Source organism: Felis catus, chromosome X (genome assembly GCF_018350175.1).
Source record: "Felis catus isolate Fca126 chromosome X, F.catus_Fca126_mat1.0, whole genome shotgun sequence".
NCBI classification, from domain to species: Eukaryota; Metazoa; Chordata; class Mammalia; order Carnivora; family Felidae; genus Felis; species Felis catus.
Genome location: NC_058386.1, coordinates 33,804,029 through 33,827,364, shown reverse-complemented (window position 1 = coordinate 33,827,364; position 23,336 = coordinate 33,804,029). Strand labels below are relative to the sequence as shown.

The window sequence follows — 23,336 nt, the reverse complement described above, 5'->3', positions numbered from 1 at the left end:
GTCCAGAAGTAGACCCACGCGCATATGCCCAACTAACGTTTCACAAAGGTGCTGGGATAATCCAATGGGGAAGAAAGTCATCTTTTCAAACAAATGCTGCAGGAACAAATGGAAACCCAGGCACCTATCACCGAACCTCCTTTCCTACCTCCCTTCTGTGTTCAGGTTATTCTCACTGCCTCCAGCTTCTCCTGGGCTCTGTGCCCTCATTCATACTTCTTCCTTGCTGAAATGTCCTTCTCTTATTCAGGTTCTTACCGTTTAAGATAAGTATAATTCTTCTTCCATGGAAGTTTCCATGGCTATTCAACTTTGACTCATGCAGCTCTCTGAACTGCTTTAGCATTCCACCAGCTCTTGTTCATGCCATATGTGTTAAATTGTGTGGTCCTATTCCACTTGGCCTTCTAGTATGTTCCATTTGAAAGCTAGTCTTGCTTCCTCAGTTGGGTTTCATTTTTTTCCTAAAATTCTTTAAATTTTTACTGATTCAGGCTGATTTTGCCCTCAGTTTCCCCTATAATTTAATTTCACGTGCATTTTTATGACTAATTTTTAATGCATGTATGTTTTTAAAAAACTACTTTAGAGCTTACTGGCAATTTTTATTATCTAGGCATGATATACTTCATAATTAATGAAGTAAACATTTATATAGTACTTACAATGAGCCAAGTGCTGTTCTAAGAATTTTATGTCAGCTAATTTAATCTTTATAACAACTCTGTGAAGTAGGCAGCATTTTTAGCCCCATTTTACAGAGGAGGAAAATGAGCCACTGAGAGGTTAAGTATAGCTTGCCCTAGGTCACACAGCTGGTAAGTGGCAAGCTGGCATTTATACCCAGGAAATCTGGCTCTCCAGTCCTTTGTCCTAAACACAATACTATACTGCCTTCCTATTTAGCTTGAAAATTAAAATAATTACACAACATAGAGTTTTCATGTTTCTAATTATATTCTTTGTGGATTTGCCTCATTTTACTTGTTACATATTATATCTTAAATTTAATGGGCATGGAAGTTAAAATTAATGAACCACATCTCTTTTAAAATAGTTAAATTTGGATTATAAACTAATTTGGGAATTACTTTCCCCTTTTTTGTTCTGAATTAATAAACTGCTGCATTAGCAAGGAAATATATTCCCCACATTCTGTGCATTTCAATTGCTACTTAAGCTCTAGACTGATTTAGGAAATCTCACAAAAATATATAACCCTGCCTGTTTTGCTTCGTTTTTGACAATGAATTGAAGTTCAGCAAATTGTAGGATAATGTCAGCTTTCATCTTTCTTCACTGTTAACAGAAGAAATATCTGGTAACTGGCCCATCTTGTAAAGATGGTGACTCTGGTATGCTGATGTTTTCTTTTCCGTGTGCAGAAGGAGGCAAAGTGTATGCAGCTGGAGGAAATAATGAAGGACAGCTGGGACTTGGTGACACCGAAGAGAGAAACACTTTTCATCTAATTAGTTTTTTTACTTCCCAGCATAAGATTAAACAGCTCTCTGCTGGATCGAACACTTCAGCTGCACTAACTGGTGAGACTTTGTTCCATTTCAAGCTGGGATCCATCCCTTTCCCTTAGACCAGGTTTTACCAACTCAGTAAACTGACAACAGCATTGCTATTTAGTTTTCTTTCATTAACTGTGTTTTCGGAAGACACTTAAAATCGAACTTTGAGTCATGACATATATTACAGTTTTGTGCTTAGAGTCAGACGTCAACACTTAGCTGCTGTGCCATCCATCTACTCCTTTAGATGTTCTTAAATACTATCTTCATTGTATAGTGAAAGTTTTATTTGCAGCTTAATGAAGTTGCTATCAGAAACATGGAAATCTATGGGATGTATGTTATTAAAATACAGTCTGTAACGGTCATTGTATCTCTCTGGCCACCCTCTCAAAAGCCCATCTGAGAAATGTCTTCACAATTGGAGCCAAGATCTCCCTGGTGCCTGTGAGGGAGCTGCCGGCAGGCTTGTGGGCTCCTGTCGGCAGAGCCGGTGACTTCCCGCCCGGCTCCTGGCTGTCAGGAAGGCCAGGCTCAGAGCCGCAGCCCCACGCCTCCGTCTCTGTCTGCCGTCCACTTAGCAATTTGACATCCTTCTTTTGGTTCTTGTTCTCAGTTTTCCTTTTATTTGCCTCATTATTACACCACTTCAGAGATTTAAAAAATTTTCAATTTAATGAACAGATATAGGTCTTGATAATTTACTTTCTAAAGTATCATACCCAGCTTAACTTTTTCTTCCATCGAAACCCTTGTCAGAAAGCACATAAGCTAATGTGTTTCAGAGATGCTGTATGTCCTAATTCTCTGGAGCTGTGTTACATGTTTTCAAGTATAAATTATATTAAAAAAGTGAAATATATTTCTATGTATTTTTGTCTTCCTTTAAAACTTCATTTCTCACAGTGCTCTCAAGAGCAAGGTCCTCCAGGCCCTTTTGACCTAGGACTTGCCCAGGAGATGTCCAGTGCCAGTCATGCTGTCATTCAGTTGCAGGCAGACTGCTTGGAAGGAGGAACCATTTTCTGTTTAGAGACGGTAGACTAGGAAAAGGTTCTTGTAGGGAAAAACACTCTGTCTTTGCTAGTGAGATCAAGATATGGACACGATTTGCATCACATTATTCTCTGTCCTTTACCTCATAGAAGCATTTCATAATAGAAATTGAACTCTTAAGTGGCTAGCTGGTGTGAATACCTTAGCATTTTCTCTCAAGACACGTAGTTTTTCTAAATTAAAAAATCAATGGTGTGTTGGAAATAGAATGACTTGATAGCATTGCTACCTCTTAAAACCTTCTTCCTTGTGTTTTCTTTATAGAGGATGGCGAGCTTTTTATGTGGGGTGACAATTCTGAAGGGCAAATTGGTTTGAAAGATGTAACTAATGTGTGTGTCCCTCAGCAAGTGACCGTTGGGAAGCCTATTTCCTGGATCTCTTGTGGATATTACCATTCAGCTTTTGTAACAAGTAAGAAAGGACATTTTGGATTTATCATGGTCTCTCCCATTTCTAAGTGTTTACTCAATAATAAAATGAGCTAACATTCTACAGTTCTGTGGAAATGAGGCCATGGCCGTCTATTTAATGAAATAATTTTGGCCTGCTTTGGGTCACAGTGTTTCTCCATTTTAGTGATGAGGGTTTATAATTTCAAACTCACTCCGACAGGCTAACTTTTCAGTGAATATTAGGTCTGTGAGAAAAACAAAATGCAGATGTTAGAAACTCTTCTCAACTTTGGTTCTCAAACTTCTTGGATTCCTTGGCGTTGGAAATGAGACCTATGGGCCGGTTTCCCCTGGGTGCATTTGCCTGTATACTTAGACCTACTCTACTCTTGTCCTGATAATTTGCTTTTATTTCAGCAAGAGAGTCCCAGGCTTTCACTGTGAGAGCAAGGATATAGAGTAGATGAAAAAAGAAGATTGCTCAATATGGGATATGATTTCCTTTGCTGGGACTTTGCTCAGTATCCACAGTCTCTCCCTTTCCAGGGCTCCCTGGCAACCCTTTCTGCCGTAGTTAAAATATTTAAAATGTTTTCATCTGCACCTACACCAGGAGTATTGAAGTATGATCCTTCCATCTTATCAGAGGTTTTTCTAAGCACGAAAACACCTAGAAGAAGTAGTTTTGTGGCCCCTCTTACATATCTCTAAATCTTTGTTTTATACATTTACTCCGTTTTTCATGCACGTCAGATTCAGATTTAGAAAGTGCTTATTGGCCCATCCCGGTGGCTCCAGATCTACCAATGACTTGGTAGCATCATGGTACCAAGAGAGGGCAAACTCCCAACTCACCTGGCATTGTTCACCACTATATCAGCTTGTGTCTCGAACAAGCTAATAATAAATATCACCGAATGAGGGAGGGAGTGAATGAACAATTAGTTGTGTTCCTTGGGGCAATGCAACCTACCAACTTACTGGCAGTTTCTGGGCTTGTGGGGTGGCTCTAGTCTGTGCTCACTTTATGAGACAAACAAAAAGAGCACACAAATGGAAAAACAGTCCAAACAAAAACCCCAGGCAAAAGCATTGTCTTATATTTAGATTTTAATAAAAGTGCCAGATTCAATGTTATGAGCAAACTCTGCTTTGGCCAGTAGGAAAACAAGGGGAATTGCTCGTCATAACCAGCAGGCATTACACTGAGCATTTTTGTTTTGTTTGTATTTATGCCTTTTTAAAAACAGCTTTATTGAGTGGAATTTAAGAAACAAATGAGCAAAGGGGAAAAAAAGAGACAAATTGAGAAACGGACTCTTAACTATAGAGAACAAACTGCTGGTTACCAGAGGGGAGGTGGAGGGGGTGGGGATGGGTAAAATAGGTGGAGGGGATTGAGGCGTGCACTTGTCGTGATGAGCACTGGGTGATGTATGGAAGTGTTGAGTCACTATATAGTACACCTGAAACTAATACAACACTGTACGTTAACTGGCTGGAATGAAAAAACAATTGTTTTAAGTCAACAGACACAAAACCAGCTTTATTGACACGTAGCTCCCATACCATACAATTCACCCATGTTAAGATGTGAGGAGCAGCAGGAAATTTATAGACAGAAGTGGAAAGAAACTCATTTGGACTTAGTGACTCCTTTCACGGGAGAGGAAAGAGGCATGAGAAAAGAGGAAGGGAGCTGACATATGGGACACTTCTATGCCAGCGTTTGCTACTTGATTTTCTATGCTGATCAGTCCAGAAAACTGGTACAACTATCTTTGTAGTATTTGATCAAGTTTTAAGTGGTGCATACCAGGCATGTCCCACAACTTCCCTAAGTTCTGATTTACTAGAAGGACTCTCAAGCTTCAATAGCAGGTTATACTCACGGCTAATATTTATTACAGCAAAGGATACAGAGCAGGAGCAGCTGGAAGAAGATACCTGTCTTCCAGAGAAGTCTAGCATACGCTCCCTAGTCCTTTCTCTTCTGAGGCTGCACAGGACGTGCTTTCTCTTTGGCAGTGAGCTACAGGGATGTGTGTGTGATGTCCCTGCCCAGAGAAGCCCACTGTATTCTCAGGGCCTGAGGCTTCTTTGTGGGGGGCTGGCAGTGTAGGTATAACCTGCTGGCAAGTAGTCACAGCAACTGAAACTCAGGTCCCTCGACAATGAAACCAGGTGCCCTAAGGACCCACGCTGGCATAAATCGCTGCCTCAGGTATACAAAACAAAAATGTCAAGCACTAACAAAGAATACTCCAAGGGCCTCGTTCCCCGGGGTTGGTCCGTAGTCAATCGTGGTTCTCTTGGAGACATGCAAGTGATAAGCAATCAGATGTACCGTGTTCCCTCTTTGCTCACACCAGCGGTGATATGTTCTGTGTCAGATTACATTATATATCTACAAAGATTTTTAAGTTCCTGCCTTGTAGAATTCAATTATTATCCATTTACAGAAATGGGTAAAAAAAAATGTACCTGCCTTCAAGAAGCTCATAGTCATAGTGTGATAAGTATAGCAGAAGCAAGTCAAGACTACTAGTACGGACAAGACAGTGACTAAACATCAAGAGTTCCTTGATAAGAGAATCTTTCTGGAGGAAGTGCCATCTACTTGAGTAAAATCTGCTATCTTAAGGCTTACTCAGCATATTTACTTCACACATAAATGAGTTTTTTAAAACAAATTTCATAAAACATTTAACAAGTATTCATTAAATATTTCATATACTGGACACTGCTAGGTTCTTGGAATACCAAAATGGACAAGACAAAATCCATGTCCCTATGTGGGCTTAATGTCTAGTCGTTTTGCTTTACTAAAAGTAAGTGGAAGTAAGATGGTCTTCTCTATGTCTTATGAAAGAGCTAAAATCCTTTTCTAGTTCATTAGTAGTGATGGTTGTGAATTCATGAACATTTTGGGTTAGAATAATCAAGGGGAAAAGAAAACCTTAGCTTTATTTCCTTACCATGCAGTAAAAATATCTCAAGAAAGGTTAAATTTATCCAGTTGTCATTGAATGCATTTTTGGTTGAACGTGAGAACGTGTACCTCAAAGACCAGTATTTTGTCCGTAGGTCTGTCGTCATTGACTACTGTTCTTTTCCTTCAATAGCGGAGGGAGAACTGTACACGTTTGGAGAACCAGAGAGTGGGAAGTTAGGTCTTCCCAATCAGCTGCTTTGCAACCACAGGATGCCCCAGCCGGTGCCTGGAATTCCCGAGAAGGTGGTCCAGGTAGCTTGTGGTGGAGGGCACACAGTGGTTCTCACAGGTACGTGTGGAACTCGCTGCTGCGTTCCCAACTTTCTGTGCTGGCTAATGAAAAAAACATTTACGTTCATTTTCTTTTATTGTGATGAGAAAGCTTCACACCTGATCTACCCTCTTCACAGATTTTTAAGTCTGTAATACAGTATCGTTATCTCTAGACACAGTGTTGCACAGCAGATCTCTAGAACTTATCTTGCGCAACTGAAACTTTGTACCCATTGATAAGCTGCAGTGCTTTCCCCTCCCAACCCTGGCAACCACCATTCTGGTCTCTGCTTCTATGAGCTTGACCGTCTGAGATACCTCACATAGGCTGGCCTTGCATCTGGTTTTTACTAAGATCCCCACCTTTGATTTCCATCGTTAACACACATTCCTGGCCTATGGAAGAAATTTGTAAGTAGAAAAAAATGAATCTTTTTGAATTGTTTTGAATCTTTTGTTTGAATAGTGGACATTTTCATGATCTTAACACCTTTAACGGCAGCAGATAACATTGTTTTAGCTTGTTTTCAAGGACCGTTTTCCTCGCCCACGCGTGTGTGTATATATATTCCATATTTATCTAAAATTGACGTTATTGGGCACGCCTGGGTGGCTCAGTCGGTTAAGCGTCTGACTTCAGCTCAGGTCACGATCTCGCGGTCCGTGAGTTCGAGCCCCGCGTCGTGCTCTGGGCTGATGGCTCAGAGCCTGGAGACTGCTTCCGATTCTGTGTCTCCCTCTCTCTCTGCCCCTCCCATTCATGCTGTCTCTCTCTGTCTCAAAAATAAATAAAAAACATTAAAAAAAATTTTTTTTTAAACAAAAAAAATAATAAAATTGACATTATTTTTCCTGAAACATTTTCTTTTCTCTGTTCATGCTATTTTCTACATGTCATTGATGATTCTTTTCTTTGTGATATTCACAATGTAGAAGTTGGTAATTTCTTTGTGATTTTTATGTTCTGTTATAGTAATTCATCAAAAAATGTTAAGTTTTAAATTCTAGATAATAAAAGAAAGTTACAGCCTTAAACGCAATGTCACTTTTGGCTTTTGAATTTCGTATTTGGTATGACATGTCACTTTTCAGGATCCTAGTCAATCCGGTGAAATATATGTACTTCTTGATAATACACTTACTAAATTGCTGCCCCTAAATTTGTTCGGCATCAGATTTCTTTATGACGAGTAGTACACAGGTAATACAGTCAGTGAATTATGGGTTTTTTTTGGTCAAAAAGAAATGAACAGTTTCTGAAGTTACCACTTAATCGTCAAGTAACCCAAAGTTAGCATTCTAGACAAATTTTGAATAATATCCAATTCTCAGATGATCTGCTTAATGTTGCAAGGTGATTGAGCAACATTTTACCTTTAGATTTCCCTCCCTTCTATCACTTTGCCTTAAGTTTTTGGTCTAAATCCCAGTCATGCTTATTAAGCTATGGTTTTCCAGAATTACAGTGCCCCGATGGGGTCCTTTTTCCAGGTTAGAAATATTTTTTTTCCAAGACCTCCACTCTGAATTTTGGAAATAATTCTGGGGTTTAAGATTTCTTTGAATTTCTGCTAACAGAATGAATTTTCATATGTTTTTGGAAAGATTTATTCTAGCAGAGCCTGGGTGGCTCGGTCAGTTAAATGTGCAGCTCTTGATTTCAGCTCAGGTTATGATCTTCCAGTCGTGAGAGTGAGCCCCTCATCTGGCTTTGTGCTGGACATGGAGCCTCTCTCCCTCTCCTCCTCCCTGTGCCCCTGCCCTGTGCACATGCTCTCTCTCTCTCTCTCTTTCTCTCCAAAAAAAAAAAAAAAAAAAAAAGATTTATTCTAGAAATTAAACTTTTAAATTAATCTTTATAAATTATCTGAAAATGTATTCTATAGGCAGAAATACAACTTATTCTTTATATGTCATATATTTTGTATAGTTTCTACAAAGATTATAGAAAGAATTTATTAGGAGACTGAAGCTTATTCTAAAGGACACAAATATTGATTATATAATAATAATGTCATTCAGCCATATATTATAAAATACTGTTATAGAAAATGAGCACCCAGATAATCCATAATACTTTTAATTATACTTAAAATTTAAAAATGCACTGAAGCGTGATATTTTCTTGCAGGATTATAGAAATTTACCTTTCTGTGGATTTAATTTTGAGGTTAAAAACTTTGCTGCCAGAAATTGTTCTCTCTAGATTCTTGCAGCCTTCAGGATGTCATAGAGCAGTAAAGTTCTCATATTCAAAATTTTTAATTTTGTGAAATGAATAGGAGGACCATCAGGGGTGCCTGGGTGGCTCAGTCAGTTAGGTGTCCACCTCCAGCTCAGGTCATGATCTTGTGGTCCACGAGTTCGAGCCCGCGTCAGGCTCTGTGCTGACAGCTCAGAGCCTGGAGCCTGCTTTGGATACTGTGTCTCCCTCTCTCTCTGTCCCTCCCCCACTCACACACTCTGTCTCTCTCTCAAAAATAAATAAATAATAAATAAATAATAAATAAATTTTTAAAAAAAAGAATACAAGGACCAAAAGACAGTTGCCATGTTCTGATTTGCATTTGGCTAAATATGGACATTGCATAAAAAATGTAAGCGTTCCATCATTATACCATAAATAAGAGGCATTTCAAAACAAATATTAATAAGCTCTCAATTCTATTGTAAAACTCTCTCTTAAATTATATACATTTATCTGTATGGAAAAGTCACTACTTTACCTGTTTTTCACATATCTCCACGGACCTGTGACAGCTTTATTATGATCCAGCCCTGGTGAGAAACCTGTGTCCCGGAGTACAGTGTGGAAAGAAATGTTTAGTCCTAACTGATGAAGAAATGGACCCGAAGCATGTATTGATTATCGTTGACTAAGTGCTAAATTGAATACTTGAGAGCTATAGAATACTGTGCAAGACCTTAAAGGAAATAATAGCTAACCATCTGTTCCAGACCATTCCCTTCACTAAAGGAAAGGGCTTGGATTAGGTGATTCTATGGGGTCCCTCCCTAGCATTCTTTTTCCTTTTGTCTGTAACTCTGATCTTAAAAGCTGTTTGGGTATCATTCATTAAAATACTTTAAAGGTAATTTCAATTACTTTATTGCTGATGAATTTATTTAAAACATAATGTTTCTACATTGACTGTAATAGGTTAGAAAATGAAACTACTGGTTGTAGTGAAGGTATGATTAGTTTCTTCTTAGAATCAGGGCGACAGTGGACTCCTGTTGAGAAAGTGTCAGCCTGGAACTTGGGATACACTGAGTGAGACAGAGTGATAGATGTAATCTGGTATGTCATCCACAGCGTTCCCGACAAACAAAACAGGCCTGCTTATAAGATGGGGTCCATAGTGAAGTCTGGATCCCAAGGGAAGTAAGAACTTACCTTAACTTCTCTAGATTATGTTTGGACAAACTCAAGTTCTGTACATGGCAGCAAGCTACTAGTCATGAGATCAAGTGTATTCTGAGAAATCAGAATAATATGGAAGCTAATAAAACTGGTTTTCCTAATAGGGTATTCTTAATCAGCGTCAAATTACATTGTTAAATGTTACAAAGGTGATATGACCAAAAATATATTAGTTGTGAAATGTAACGTCCTTAGTTAAAAGAGTCTTAGGTCATTTTTTAAAAAATGGAAACTGTTGTCATTGCTAATCATCCAAGTACCCAAGAGCGAACCCAATAGGGTAAGGAGCAAAACTTGTGTAGCCTGATTCAGGCTGCCGAAATGGCTTCATTTCCCAGGCTCATCTCAGCCTGCGCAAGCTAGAGTGATTATCGGCCAGCAAGAGATAGGCACTTGGTTTTTTATGTTTATTTATTTTTGAGAGAGAGAGAGACAGACAGAGTGTGAGCAGGGGAGGGGCAGAGAGAGAGGGAGACACAGAATCCGAACCAGGCTCCAGGCTCTGAGCTGTCAGCACAGAGCCTGACACGGGGCTCGAACTCAATGGACCCCAAGATCATGACCTGAGCTGAAGTCAGATGCTTAACCAACTGAGCCACCCAGGCGCCCCTGGTGACTTGTAATTCTCATGTAAATTCTCCTCTGAAATTGTTTTACAAAATATATTACTCTGTTAAACTACTTTTGAGAAGTAAGGAGTTTTTCTGGAGGAAACACTACTCACGTTTTTATTTTAAGGCAATGAAAGGAATTAGCTTAATGACAACTGATGCTATTTTTAAAAAGCTGAGTGCTAATTATAAGGACGTGTTAGGTAGTTCACTGAGTTATGTGTCTTTAGCAATTCTTCTTATGGTTATACGTAAAAGATAAAACCAGGCCCATGCCCTAACTTTTAGAATTGTGTGCCTTGTCATTTTTCTCTTCCTTTGTCATTGAGAATGTGTACCTAGGTATTAGGCATTCTTATATGGGTATTTCAGAGGCACTTAACTTTCATCATGAAAGTTTGATTGTGACAGTTTTTCTAGCTATAATGGTGACTGTGTCTGCTTCCCTGCAGTCCTTTTCTTATATTTATTTGCTCATTCCCTTTCAGAGAAAGCCGTGTATACCTTTGGGCTGGGACAGTTCGGTCAGCTGGGTCTTGGTACTTTTCTTTTCGAAACTTCAGTACCCAAAGTCATTGAGCATGTTAAGGATCAGAAAATAAGTTCTATTTCCTGTGGAGAAAATCACACAGCTCTGATAACAGGTACAGATGAGAATTTCTGTTACATATTTATAGAACTGGGTATGTTTTAGTACAAAATAAAAACTATGTGGAATGATTGTATCTAACTTAAGCAAAGGAATCAATAACTGACAAAATAGAAGTTCTTGTTTAATATGCCAAAGTGTAAAGTTGTAAACTCTTTTTTAGTATTTGTTCAATTTAAAATCAGTGTAAATGATCCAAAGATTTAGAACCTCAAAACAAGTCAGTGCTATAGTAGCACTTTCTGCTCTGGCAGAAAGCTGGAATCTTTTTGAAATTGCATCAGTTTGCAGGCTCTTAACTCTGCTCAGGCCAGAGGAAAAAGTCTTATAAGAAAGAACCTACTATAAAAGAGTCTCCACGTTCAGTCAGACACAGCTATATTCTGGCTGAGTCGGTTCCTACGAACCTTTTGCCACTAGGAGGCGTTTTCAGGAGTGACTCTGCTACTTTCTCCCCAGTGATCGAAGGGCACCTCAAAGGCTGCTAAGTGGACACCTGAGTCCTCGAGATCTTTCGCTCTGTACTTTCTCCATCATCCATGGAGACTGCTTTGGGCCTACTTCTCAACCTTAGAAACCATGTGCTGCTAATATGGACTCAATATAAGATTCTCCCTTAGAAATGACTCCCTTACTTTACCTGTAGATAATTGATACACTGCACAATTATCATTGCTTTGGAACAAAAGCCTCTGTAATTTCAGTCTTTCTGGCTCACATTTCTATCTAAAAATGAAGTCAAACATAAAAAGGCAGAAATCAGACAGTGTTTTGAAATAAACCAGATACTGGTATTTCCACATTTGTTTCCTTCTTTCTAAAAAAGCTACTGCTAAATGAAGCTCATCTAATGATATCTAGTTGGGGGAACTGGTAATCTGCAAACACAATGTACTACCGTACATTGCCCTTCTTCCCCGAAGAGCCTTTCAGAGAGAACTACCTGCCCATTTTCAAGTACCAATGTCCTTTTTAATGTAGCATGAAATCAAACTATATAGAACATAAAGAATTATTATTCATTCATGGTCCCACAAGGGTTGTTGATATGTATCCCTTACTGCAGGGTCTTTATGTCAGTTTTTCATCAACTGTCCTTACTGCTGTTTTTCATCAACTCTAAATTGCCATAGATGGTAAATACATACTTTTTATGGATCATCTAACATACAATTAGACTAGTTGGTTAAATTTTGATACTACCTTTCCTCCTGATGGAAGAAGTCATAGCACAAATAATTGAACATTAACTTGGTTTGTCTTTTTGCTCATGAAGCCTCCTCAGGGGGCAGGTGTTAGGAATTTTTTTCTTCCAGGACTAATGAGAGGTGTGTAGTGAGTTATCTGTAATTTCTTGCCAGTTCCCCATTATGTAGCCAGTGGCTTATGTTTTAAACAGCTCTCAAGCTGGAAGTACAATAAAGTAGCTTGGATCAGAGTTTATTTTTTCTGGCTATAGATCATCAAGTTAAAACATAGAGCCTAAAAAGCACTTTGGATAAAAAAATGAGGGGTCAAAAGAAGAGGAAGAAGGGAAAAGGATGATAAGGAGGGTATCTAAAGAAAAGAAATTAGCTAATACTAAGTATTATAAGAGTCTAAATTCAGGGTGTAAATACTGCTTATTGCTTATTTATGGTTTTTGAACTTGACACTTTACTGCATAATGTTATTTCTCATTTTTCATTTAGTTCTCTTGAATTTTCTTAGGATGACATTACTTTGCCCTCTTAAACTAGAAGTTCCCAAATGAGATCTTAACATGTCCTAGCTCAAAACCATTCATTCAGGGGCGCCTGGGTGGCTCAGTCGGTTAAGTGTCCAACTTTAGCTCAGGTCATGATCTCGCGGCTTGTGAGTTCGAGCCCTGCGTTGGGCTCTGTGCTGACAGCTCAGAGCCTGGAGCCTGCTTCTGATTCTGTCTCCCTATCTCTCCGCTCCTCCCCTGTTCTCTCTCTCTCTCTCTCTCTCTCTCTCTCTTTCTCTCTCTCAAAAATTAATAAACATTTTGAAAAAATTTTTAAAAACCATTCATTCAGTTTATTGCCCTTAAGATAGAGTTTAAAAATTCTTAATATGAACTAATTGGGTCCTCTGTGGTGTGGTTTCTTCTTACCTCTTCAGACTCATCTCCTTCCATTAGTTGCCTTTCAGCTTCTTGACTGTGTTATGTTTTCTCTTGATTCAGAGCCTTTGGATGTGCTCCTTTCTTGCAGCTAAAATCCTAACCATCCTGTAGGTTTCAGCTTGAAAGCCTTCCTAACCCCCACACTAGAAAGAAATCCCCTCCTGCCCCCCTTTCCTTCTGCTTCCATGACCTTTTCCCCCACCTGAGGGAGAAAGTGTGAAGGAGGGCTTGAGAAGAGGAGCAAAGGTTCAGAATAGCCGCTGTGCATATGGGCAAAGGGTTAACTGCAGAGAAGCAGCCAGATGTCTCCCCATCATCAAAGGGGTCCTCGGTTATTGGTATAGGGACTAGTCCACCTGGTTGGTTTACGGCACTTCCTTCAGGGGCATTCCACGGCCCAGGGACCGAATTAGTAAAAGAGACAGTTGGATTGGTCCAAGCTAGTAGTTCTCCACCGGTGGTGATTTTGTCCTGCAGGGACACATGACAGTGTCTGGAGGCATTTTTTTCTTGTCCCAACTGCAGAGGCAGGGTGTTTTCTGGACATTTAGTAGGGAGAAGCTATGGATGCTGCTAAACACTCCACAAAGCACAGGACAGACCCACACAACCAAGGATTCCCTGACACCAGATGTCAGTGGTACCCAGGTTGAGAAACCCTGATGTAATCAGTGGCCTGAGGGGGAAAAATAGGTTGTATTGGAACATAGGGGACTCAGAATACAAAAATCTCCTTCCCCTTGAGAGTATGGCGCACATCACAAGATCGCTCCCGCTGGGTTGCTGCTGTTGCACACAGTGCCTCACACGACCGGGCTTCAAATTCACAAACCGCCAAGGGCTTAATGATTTTTCTCAGAGTATCTGTTGCCTAACGTTATGTGCAGGACCACGGAGACCACATAGGGTGTGGAAATATCAGTGAATCAGAGTAAATGTGGTGTAGAATTTGAGGGGGGAAAATCACAATTGCAATGTAAGTAAATATGTCTGTCTATTTACAAATAGATCCATATAAGTAAGGCTTTTATAATTCTCTCTTTTTTTGCATTTTAGATATAGGTCTTATGTATACTTTTGGAGATGGTCGATATGGAAAATTAGGTCTTGGACTGGAGAACTTTACCAATCAGTTCCTTCCCACTTTGTGCTCTCATTTTTTGAGATTTATAGCTCAATTGGTAAGGGTACCACATTTCCATGTTTACATTTTCATATTGTAATACTTGAGTTTCAGTATTTCATAGAAACTAAGGAATTTTATGTTTGTATAAAAGAATATCATGCCTATATCTAATCAGTATACTCGTTTCCTAAAAGCCAAACGTCAGACATCATGCCACTTGGAAAATCTGTCCCTTTCCTACTTTCCCTCCTGTCAGCATCTTCCTTTTCGCCCTAATCTGGACTCTTCTGCTTCGTTCTCCTGTGTCTCTTGAGAGCCAGAACAGTGCCATGCCTGGAAGCTTTGTGGCCTCTGCCAGTGCCCAGCAGAGTATCTGACAGTAGTCCACTGTCAATATTTGTTGAATTAGATCTTACTGAGTCTTATTTGAAATGATAATAATTTCAGGGCCCCTGAGTGGCTCAGTCGGTTAAGTGTCCGACTTTGGCTCAAGTCATGATCTCGTGGTCCTTGAGTTGGAGCCCCACATTGGGTTCTGTGCTAACAGCTTGGAGCCTGGAGCCTGCTTCGGATTCTGTGTCTCCCTCTCTCTGACCCTCCCCTGCTTGTGCTCTCTCTCAGCATAATAAGTAAACATTAAAAAAGAAATAATATTATTTGAAAATAATTTCAAAATATTATGAAGTAAAGGTTCAGAGTATGCTATTCTTATAACCACCACGTTGAACACTATAAAGATACTAAAAATCTGTGTCTTGCAAATGCTACACAATGGTGGTTTAGGCATTTTATTGAAAATCAGCTATTTCTGAAAATCCTTTGGATGTTGGTTTCATTTTTCATTGTTGCACCATTGTGCATGCTTACCTTTCACTCTAAGGACTTTGAAGCATTAAAATAAAAAAAGTGTTCATGTAAAGAAAAAGGTTTGGAGATTTAATTTCCCCAAGAGACTGATTTATGCTTGGATCACTTTTTTCTAAGTAGAACTTCTTGGAGTAATTTTTTCAAGGTGTTAGCGTTGCTCCCAAATTAAAATAACATTTTCTAACTAGTTAGGAGAAATGTAATGTGCCAAATAGTTTTTTTCTCTATACTCTACTAAATTGGAAGTAAAATGGTATGTTAAACTTGTTCTCATTTTCAATTGCAGTGTTTAAAGAATATATATATTGCCATCCGTGTGTGCGTATGTAACTTGGGAGGGGGGCAGACAGACTGACTGACTGACTACCTAGGAAGTCTACCATTAAGTAAACGTTTTGTGGCTGCCAACTGTTAAAAACCCATTTGCATTTGAAGCCAGTGTTGATTGATTTATCTGTGGTTTTATGCTGCAGGTGTCTTGTGGTGGATGTCACATGCTAGTTTTTGCCGTTCCGAGACTTGGTGGCACAGAAGAAATTGAGTTAGAGGAAGTTAAGGATGCTTGCTTCCATGCAGAGGCTTCTCTGCCCCTCAGCAATCTGAACTCAGGGAATGTTTTGCAAACAACTCTATCAGCACGTGTGCGGCGACGAGAGAGGGTACAAATTGTGGCCAATTCTATATCGTGGCACTACAAAGAAAACAAAAAAATTCATTTTCTTTTTAAATCAAAGAAGGGTCTTTTAAGACAGATTTACTAAATAAAATGGTTAGAGTTTCAGGCTTACAAACTTGAAGCAAATTCAGAGTTAAGCTGTTACACACACAAATGAGAAAATTCAAATGATCATGGATAACCTTGACTTACAGAGAGTGGATACAAAGCAAGGATACAAAGCGTCCTTTTAGAGGCCTATCTCAGCTCTTCACGTTGAATGCTGAATTGTTTTCTCACCTCTATGTGCATTGATTCTACTTTGCTTTTTATCTGTTGGCTATACCTCGTGAGCTGTGGAAGGTTATCCATTATAAACAATGAAATGTAGGAAACAGAAATAAGGACTTCCGTTCGAGATAGGGAGTGTTCTTTCTCATTGAGATTTAGAGGTTCTCATTCAGCTTTAAAATGATTATTTCAATAACAATATTTAAAAAAAAATGTCAAATAATTTTAAAGGGGACATTCTTTTTTACAAAAATTAAGTTCCAAAACATTTTCCTTTTGAAGTAAAAAGGTTAAGTTTGACTTTTTGTTATGAAAAAGCATATATAGAAAGATTGAGAAATATCAGTGTTTTGGAGTTACTCTTTTTGTTTAGGCCTCATGACTGATTTTTTGTTTCCTAGCAGAGAAAATACATATACGCTTTTCCCCATCATGTGAAAAACAGGCTTCTAACTTAACAATTTAGAGCAATTTAGATACAGAGAGAACAGAACAAAACATTTTTGAGTTCTTGGGGATTATTTAAAAATGAATGTGGGACAGTGGGCAACTTTGAAGTCTCTTTCTTAAATATTTTTAGCAACTGGAGAACAGTTTATATCAATATTAAAAACATCCTCTGTTTATTTAACCTGTTTATTTTAAAGGAGAAATCGCCCGACTCTTTTCGAATAACACGAACACTACCTCCACTTGAAGGGATTCCTGTGCCACCTGTTTGCTTTTCCCCCATTCCATTTCCTTTCCATATGTCTGCAATTAATCTGCCAGAGACCATGATACCTGAAGATGAGGACCTCATGCAGCCAATGGAACCAGGTAACATCTGATACTCTGCAGGCTCACACAAGAAATGTACCTTTTATTTCTGTTGTTTTCATGTTTATCTTAAGCTGTTTTTGTCAATTAGTTAAATTGTCTTCCTAGTTAGAGGCTGACATCTCTTATCTGAGCTCAAGTCCAGGAATACTCTTACAAATACAGAGCATCGTAAGTGACCCTAGAAATCCCGTGTAACAATAGCAGTGTATTTTTATAGAGCAATGTATAATACACATAGTACCTTCTCTTATATCATCTCCTTTAAATCCTGAAGCAATTCCATGAAATAGGTGGGAGTTAATAAATTTGTTATTTTTATAGATAAGAAATGCAAGGTTTGAAGAGACTGAGTGACTTGGTCACAGCCACTCAGCTTATAAATGAAGTGAGCAGGATTTGAATACTAGTCTTCTGGACCTATGTGAAGTCCTGCGTTTAGATAGTATAGCATAGTGGTTAAGAGCATGGGGTATGGGGTTCAGTTGACCTGGAGTGGGATGTCCGCTCTGACATTTATTGACTGTGTGATTTACTTTGGGAAAGTTACTTAATTTCTCTGAGACTTAGTTTCCCTATCTTTGAAATGAGTCTAATACTTCTTTAGAGAGTGATTGAGATTAAATGAGATACGGTATATAAAATACTTAGCATTGAGCCTAGCACCTCTAGGAACCTCTTTGTAAGTGTAATCTTGGTTATTATTAACACCTCTACCTCACTGCCTATTAGATATACATTTTATGTTTTATTTTTTTAACGTTTATTTATTTTGAGATAGAAGGAGAGCGTGAGCAGGGGAGGGGCAGAGAGAAGGGGAGAAAGAATACCAAGCAGGTTCCGTGCTGTCAGTGCAGAGCCCGACATGGGGCTTGATCTCACAAACCATGATACCATGACCCGAGCCAAAATCAGAGTCGGACGCTTAACTGACTAAGCCACCCAGACACCCCCATTTAATGTTTTAAATTGTAATCCCAGCTCCTTGGCTATGTAGTCCTCTTCTAGGTAATTTTGTTTACAGGTATTTATGTATCTTAAGAGGGTATGTATGTTACTGCAGAGAATGTGCTTGGATAGTAGGGGCAGGGTAAGAAGCCAGGACCCAAGAGATCAGAGTAAGCAGTAGGTTTGGAATTAAGATAATTTGGGCATCTGGAATTAAGAACCACGGCACAGAGAATTTTTAGTGTCTTTGGGATCAAGAACGTAGACAGAAGTTGAGGTCATAAAAGCAAGAATTGTATGCCATGAGAATAGAATATTATCTACAACCAGGACCTTTGTAAGGAGCTGGTTTCTTGCATCTCACACACAACTTTTGTATGATTCCTTTTGAGATAAGAATCACTGGCACCATTCTGTCCTGTACATGGAAAAAGCCGAGTCTAACAACAGTGTGTACAGGGAAAAGAGAAGTTTACAGTTTGGGGGAAGTCGTTTCCTACCTTAAGAGATTTGAATGTGAACATGTACAGAGTTTTGTAGCTAGATCCAAAAGAAAAGTGATCCCTTATCTTTTTGTGGCTGTTTGCTAAAAGTGTCTACAAAGTATTCTGAAAGTTACGTCTAACATATAATGTGACTTTTTCTAAATTATTTGCAGACTTCAGTATTTATCGGGGAGGTAGAAAGGTCAGGGAAGATCTTGCTGAGAAGGTGACATTTAAGCTAAAACATAAAGAATAAGAAAGACAGCCACATGAAGAGAGAGGATGATATGCATTTTAGGCAAGGAAAATAATGTAGGCAAAGGTTTGGAGGCAGTTTATAAGAAAAGGAAGGAAGACCATTGGAGCTAGACAGTGGGGGAAAAGGCTAGAAAGATGCTGAAGAAAGAATGGGAAAGTATTCATGATTTTATAGGCTGTGAGAAGCCTATTTTATTTGAGTGTTTTTCTTAAGTGCAATAGAAAGTCATTAAAGGGTTTTAAACAGTGGAGTGATGTGCTCCAATCCAATTTACATATTAAGATGCTCCCTTTGCCTCTGTATGGATTGTAGGGAGGAAAGACCAAAAGTAGGAAGAACATTTAGCAGCCTTTTGCAGGAGACATCAGTGTGTGGTCCAAGGTGTTTGCTGTGGAGATGGAGAGAAGGGGGCAGATTGGACATACATTTTAGACAGAACTAACTGGATTTGCCAACCTTATTAATGGATTACACATAGATATGAAGGAAAGGGAAGAATCAAGGATGGTTCCTAGGCAAGAAGATGGTTGGCAAGCTTGAAGGAAAAATTAAAAATTGAGTTTGAGATACCTGTGAGACATCGAAGCAGAAATATTGAGCAGGCAGTTGAAGATGCAAGCCTAAAGTTCAGAAGAGAGGTCTGAACTAGAGAGATAACTTTGGAACCCAGACAACACAGAGATGGTATTTGCAACCCGTGGGACTTGGTGAAATCACCTGATAGGTAGAATCACCTATTAGCTAGAGAAGAGAGCCCAGGATTTCGCCCTAAAAACATCTAACATTTAGAGTGTTTGGGAGGAAGAGCCAGCAGAGAAGCTCCATCAGCCAGTAGGGTAAGAAGAGGGAAATCAGGAGAGAGTAGGGTCCTGAATTCAAAGTACTGCTCAGAGGTCATGGAAAAAGCTCAAAGAAGCATCCCATGGATCTGGCATCGTGGAGAACACCGGTGATCTTGACACAAGTAGTTCCAGGGGAAGATGAGGGCAGAAACCAGAGTGTTTAGAGTTGATGCATGAATGGGAAATGAGGAAGTGAAGAGATGGGGTGTGTAGATAACCCTTTTGCATATTAGTCATGAAGAGGAGTGGAGAAAAGGGCTGGCAGTTAGAGGGAGATGTGGGGTCAATGGAAAATGTTAGAGCATTTTTGTATGCTAATGGACACGAGCCAGTAGTCCCAGATGGATTGGTAGCACACGAGAGCGATAATCTCCAAAGTGCAAAACTCTTGAGGAGAGTGGGGCTGGCATACCGAGCAGTCTTGGATAAGAGGAAAGACACATCCTATATTTTAACAGGAAAGTTGAGGTAAATGTGTACATTTGTTGGTGGGAAGATAAGGCAGATCAGGTCTGATGACTTCTATTTTCTCAGTCAGGTATAAGGCAAAGCTTAAATGATCTACTGTCTCTTTTCCAAACCTCCATTCTCTGCCGTCTCCAAACTATCCTGCTTAGCGTTTCCTATGTTAACCTTCCTCAGGCACAGTTCATTTCCTGTCTGTTCCAGTGTCTTCTGAGAATCCCTAATATTTTTTTAATTAAGTGTAAGTTTCCCCATATAACTCCCAACATGCTTTTCTAGCTTCATCTGTCAATAGTCTTTTTCTTATAACCTTAATTTAGGTCACAGGTCTGTAATCTACAGCTCATGAGCCGAATCTAGCCAGCTGCTTATTTTTGTAAGTAAAGTTTTATTGGAACTCAGTCGTGCCATTCCTTTATGTATTGCCTATGGCTGCTTTTCCACTACAGTAGCAGCGTTTGAGTCATTAGGACAGAGACTATATGGCCACAAGGCCTAAAATGTTTGCTATGTGGCCTTTTACAGAAATAGTTTACCAGCTCCTAATCTTGATCAAACCGAGCTCTTCACAGTCAGACTTAGCGGAAAAGCTGTGAAGTCAAGACAGACCTGACATTGACACTTGGCACTTAATAATTTGTGAAACGGAGATACACTACTTACCTCTCTTGTTGTCATGGAGGTCACTCAACATGTATGAAGGCATGCGCTCCCAGCACATGGAAAGCCTTCATTACAAGCCATTCTGCCACTTCTCTTAGTGCTGGGCTTCCTTTTCTTCTCTGCCCACTTCATCTACTCCTCTCAGAATTCTGCTCACTCTTCCCTGCACCTCTTCAGTGAAATATTTCCTGATTCCCAACATTCGGGTGTGATTTCTCATGCCGATATATCACATATTTTATATTCCCTTCTAGACTGTAAGTTCATTAAGAAATAGTAGTTACTTAAGTTGATTATCTCCCGCATAGTACCTCACATGGAATAAGCACAAACTGGTTATTTGCTCATTTGAATTGAATGTATTTACAAGGAACGGATCAGTGGGGACTGGTGTTTTCAGCGAAGACTTCATTCAGAAGTTCCTCTCAAATATGTATACAGGTGCTAAATGCAGGCAGAGTAAATGAGAAAAATGTAAGGTCAAGTAGAGCTCATAAGTCTTTTTTTTATTGGTGTTTATTTTTGAGAGAGAGGGAGGGACAAAGTATGAGCGGGGGAGGGGCATTGAGTGAGAGGGAGACACAGAATCCAAAACAGGCTCCAGGCTCTGAGCTGTCAGCACAGAGCCCGACCCGGGGCTTGATCCCACGAGCCGTGACGTCATGACCTGAGCCGAAGTCGGATGCTTAACTGACTGAGCCACCCAGTGCCCCAAGCTCATAAGTTTTAATGATCTGCTTTATGATGTAATAACCTTACAGTTTTCCATGCAAGTTTGTAGGTGCTTGTACTAGTTATCTTTTTCTACATAACAAGTGACCTTAAAACTTATCTAAGAGTTTGTGAGGGCCAAGAATCCAGGTGCAGCCCAGCTGAGGGGTTCTGGCTCAGAGTGTTTCCTGCAGTTACAATCATGCTGTCAGATGGGGCTGTAGTCATCTGAAGGCTCAATTGGGGCTGAAGGATCCTCTTCCATGTTCACTCATGTGGCGATTGGCAGGAGGTTTTACTTCCTCAGCACGTGGACTTCTCCCTAGGAATGCTCCTAGCATGGCTTCCCCCAGAGAAAGGGATGCAAGAGAGAAAGACGGGGCGGGGGGACCAAGATGTAAACTGCATTGACATTACAATTGTGTCAGCTTTATTTTATTGGCCATACAGATCAGCCTGGTAAAATGTGGAAGGGAACAACACAAGGGCACACATACCAGGAGGATGTGGGTCACTGGGGCCCCTTTTAGGGACTGGCTGTCACAGTGCTTGATACCTGGGTAGTACATCTCCCAAAGGAATAGTGTTTGCCCGTTCATATGAACGTAGCAGTTGTTATCAGCATCAAAACCTTTCAACTTTCAGAAAGAGACTTTAAAACCTGTTATCACTATGAATGAATTCTGTTCAGTTCCCTAAACATGAAGTTAAAGGACTTTAGTAAAATTATGTCTGCACTTTACATTATGGAATAATTTATTGTCTAGTTGTCTTTCAGTTTTCCATTGAAATCTGGTTTTCCCTTTTCCCTTTGAATCAGATTATTTTCAAGATAAAATGACCACAGAGAAAGAGACAGACATTTCTTCAGCAACAGATTCAGAAAGCCTTGGAGAAACTACTGATGTCTTAAATATGGTAATGGTTTTCTTATTTATCTATATAGATTTCTTTGAATTTTAGTTCATCATGTATTCATATGTGTGTATACTTCCTATACTGTTAAATGCATCACAAAAGCTTTTGATTTTGGTTTTGTTTTCATTTTGCTTGTTATTTTTATGTTACACATTATTTTATTGAGATACAGATTTCATACAAATACAATTACTTTCAGTCCTCATAACATTAGTATGCAGTTGAGAGTTGATTATATTACTATCTGAACTGTTTTGTGTTAATTTCATATATACATTAGAATGTGTAAATGTGTAATTCTATACATAGTATTCTTTTTAGAACATATTTTTTTATTTATTTCAGACACATATGATGAGCCTGAATTCCAATGAAAAGTCATTAAAATTATCACCAGTTCAAAAACAAAAGGTAAAATATGGAGACTTATTTTCATTATTGTGGGTAAGAACAGTTTAAATTACATTTTTTGTTGAAAGGTTTCTAGAAAGAACACATGAAAGATAAGTATTCACTTACTTTAGATTTTAACAGACACAGGAATACATTGTAGATAACCTCAATTTGGGTCTGTTCTGTTGGAATATATTTCCTGTGGTGCAGAAAGAGTGACAGAATTTCATTGGTATCACTAACAAGTCATAATAGCAGTATTTTCTTACCATCAAAGCAAAGGATTATTACGGCACTTCCTAAATACTGGAAGAGGCTACTGTTTATCGGAACAATTCTCAGACTTGGGTTGAGTAGGACTTTGGTTGAGTTACCATGCTGACCTAAAAGGTCTTTTCTAGCTCTGAAATTTGCTGGTTTTAGTGAAAATATTTGATAATTGCTTTTCCAATGTGTGGAATGGGTTTTAATCTGTCAAGGAATTGCTAGCATAAAAACAGAATTAAACATTTGGAAATTAATCAGAAACCATGCTTGGGTGATAAAGGGAGGCTTTTAATGAATAACAAATGAACAGCAAAAGGAAGGGATAGTCTGGTTTTCACAGCCCTGTCAAGATAAAGGCCTGCCCTAAAATCCTTTGCTTCTCCTGGCTTTGAGGACCAGTGAGGTGAAAGGAGGAGAGGGGTTTGGCGATTAGAAAAGTAAATTGGAGAAATATAAATTGAAGGAAGAAGGCTTATAGAAAACATTTCATTTCCATTTTCAGTGCCTTTGCCACATTAATAAACTAAAACTCCTTAACCAAAATGCAAGAGAGTCTCGCTGAATTATAAAAATTTA

General features: G+C 39.1%; 1 protein-coding gene across 6 annotated transcripts in view; it reads left to right on the top strand.

Moving 5' to 3' along the window:
- RPGR (retinitis pigmentosa GTPase regulator) overlaps nt 1-23,336 on the top strand; it is a 55,510-nt gene that overhangs the window by 7,736 nt on the left and 24,438 nt on the right. For all 6 annotated transcript variants that reach the window (XM_004000399.6, XM_045051288.1, XM_006943651.4 and 3 more), the window contains exons 5-13: nt 1,386-1,544; nt 2,841-2,990; nt 6,097-6,255; nt 10,763-10,918; nt 14,108-14,232; nt 15,518-15,703; nt 16,638-16,809; nt 22,003-22,100; nt 22,446-22,511. In XM_004000399.6, coding sequence (XP_004000448.2) covers nt 1,386-1,544; nt 2,841-2,990; nt 6,097-6,255; nt 10,763-10,918; nt 14,108-14,232; nt 15,518-15,703; nt 16,638-16,809; nt 22,003-22,100; nt 22,446-22,511 — 1,271 coding nt within the window. The remainder of the gene's footprint in view (nt 1-1,385; nt 1,545-2,840; nt 2,991-6,096; nt 6,256-10,762; nt 10,919-14,107; nt 14,233-15,517; nt 15,704-16,637; nt 16,810-22,002; nt 22,101-22,445; nt 22,512-23,336) is intronic.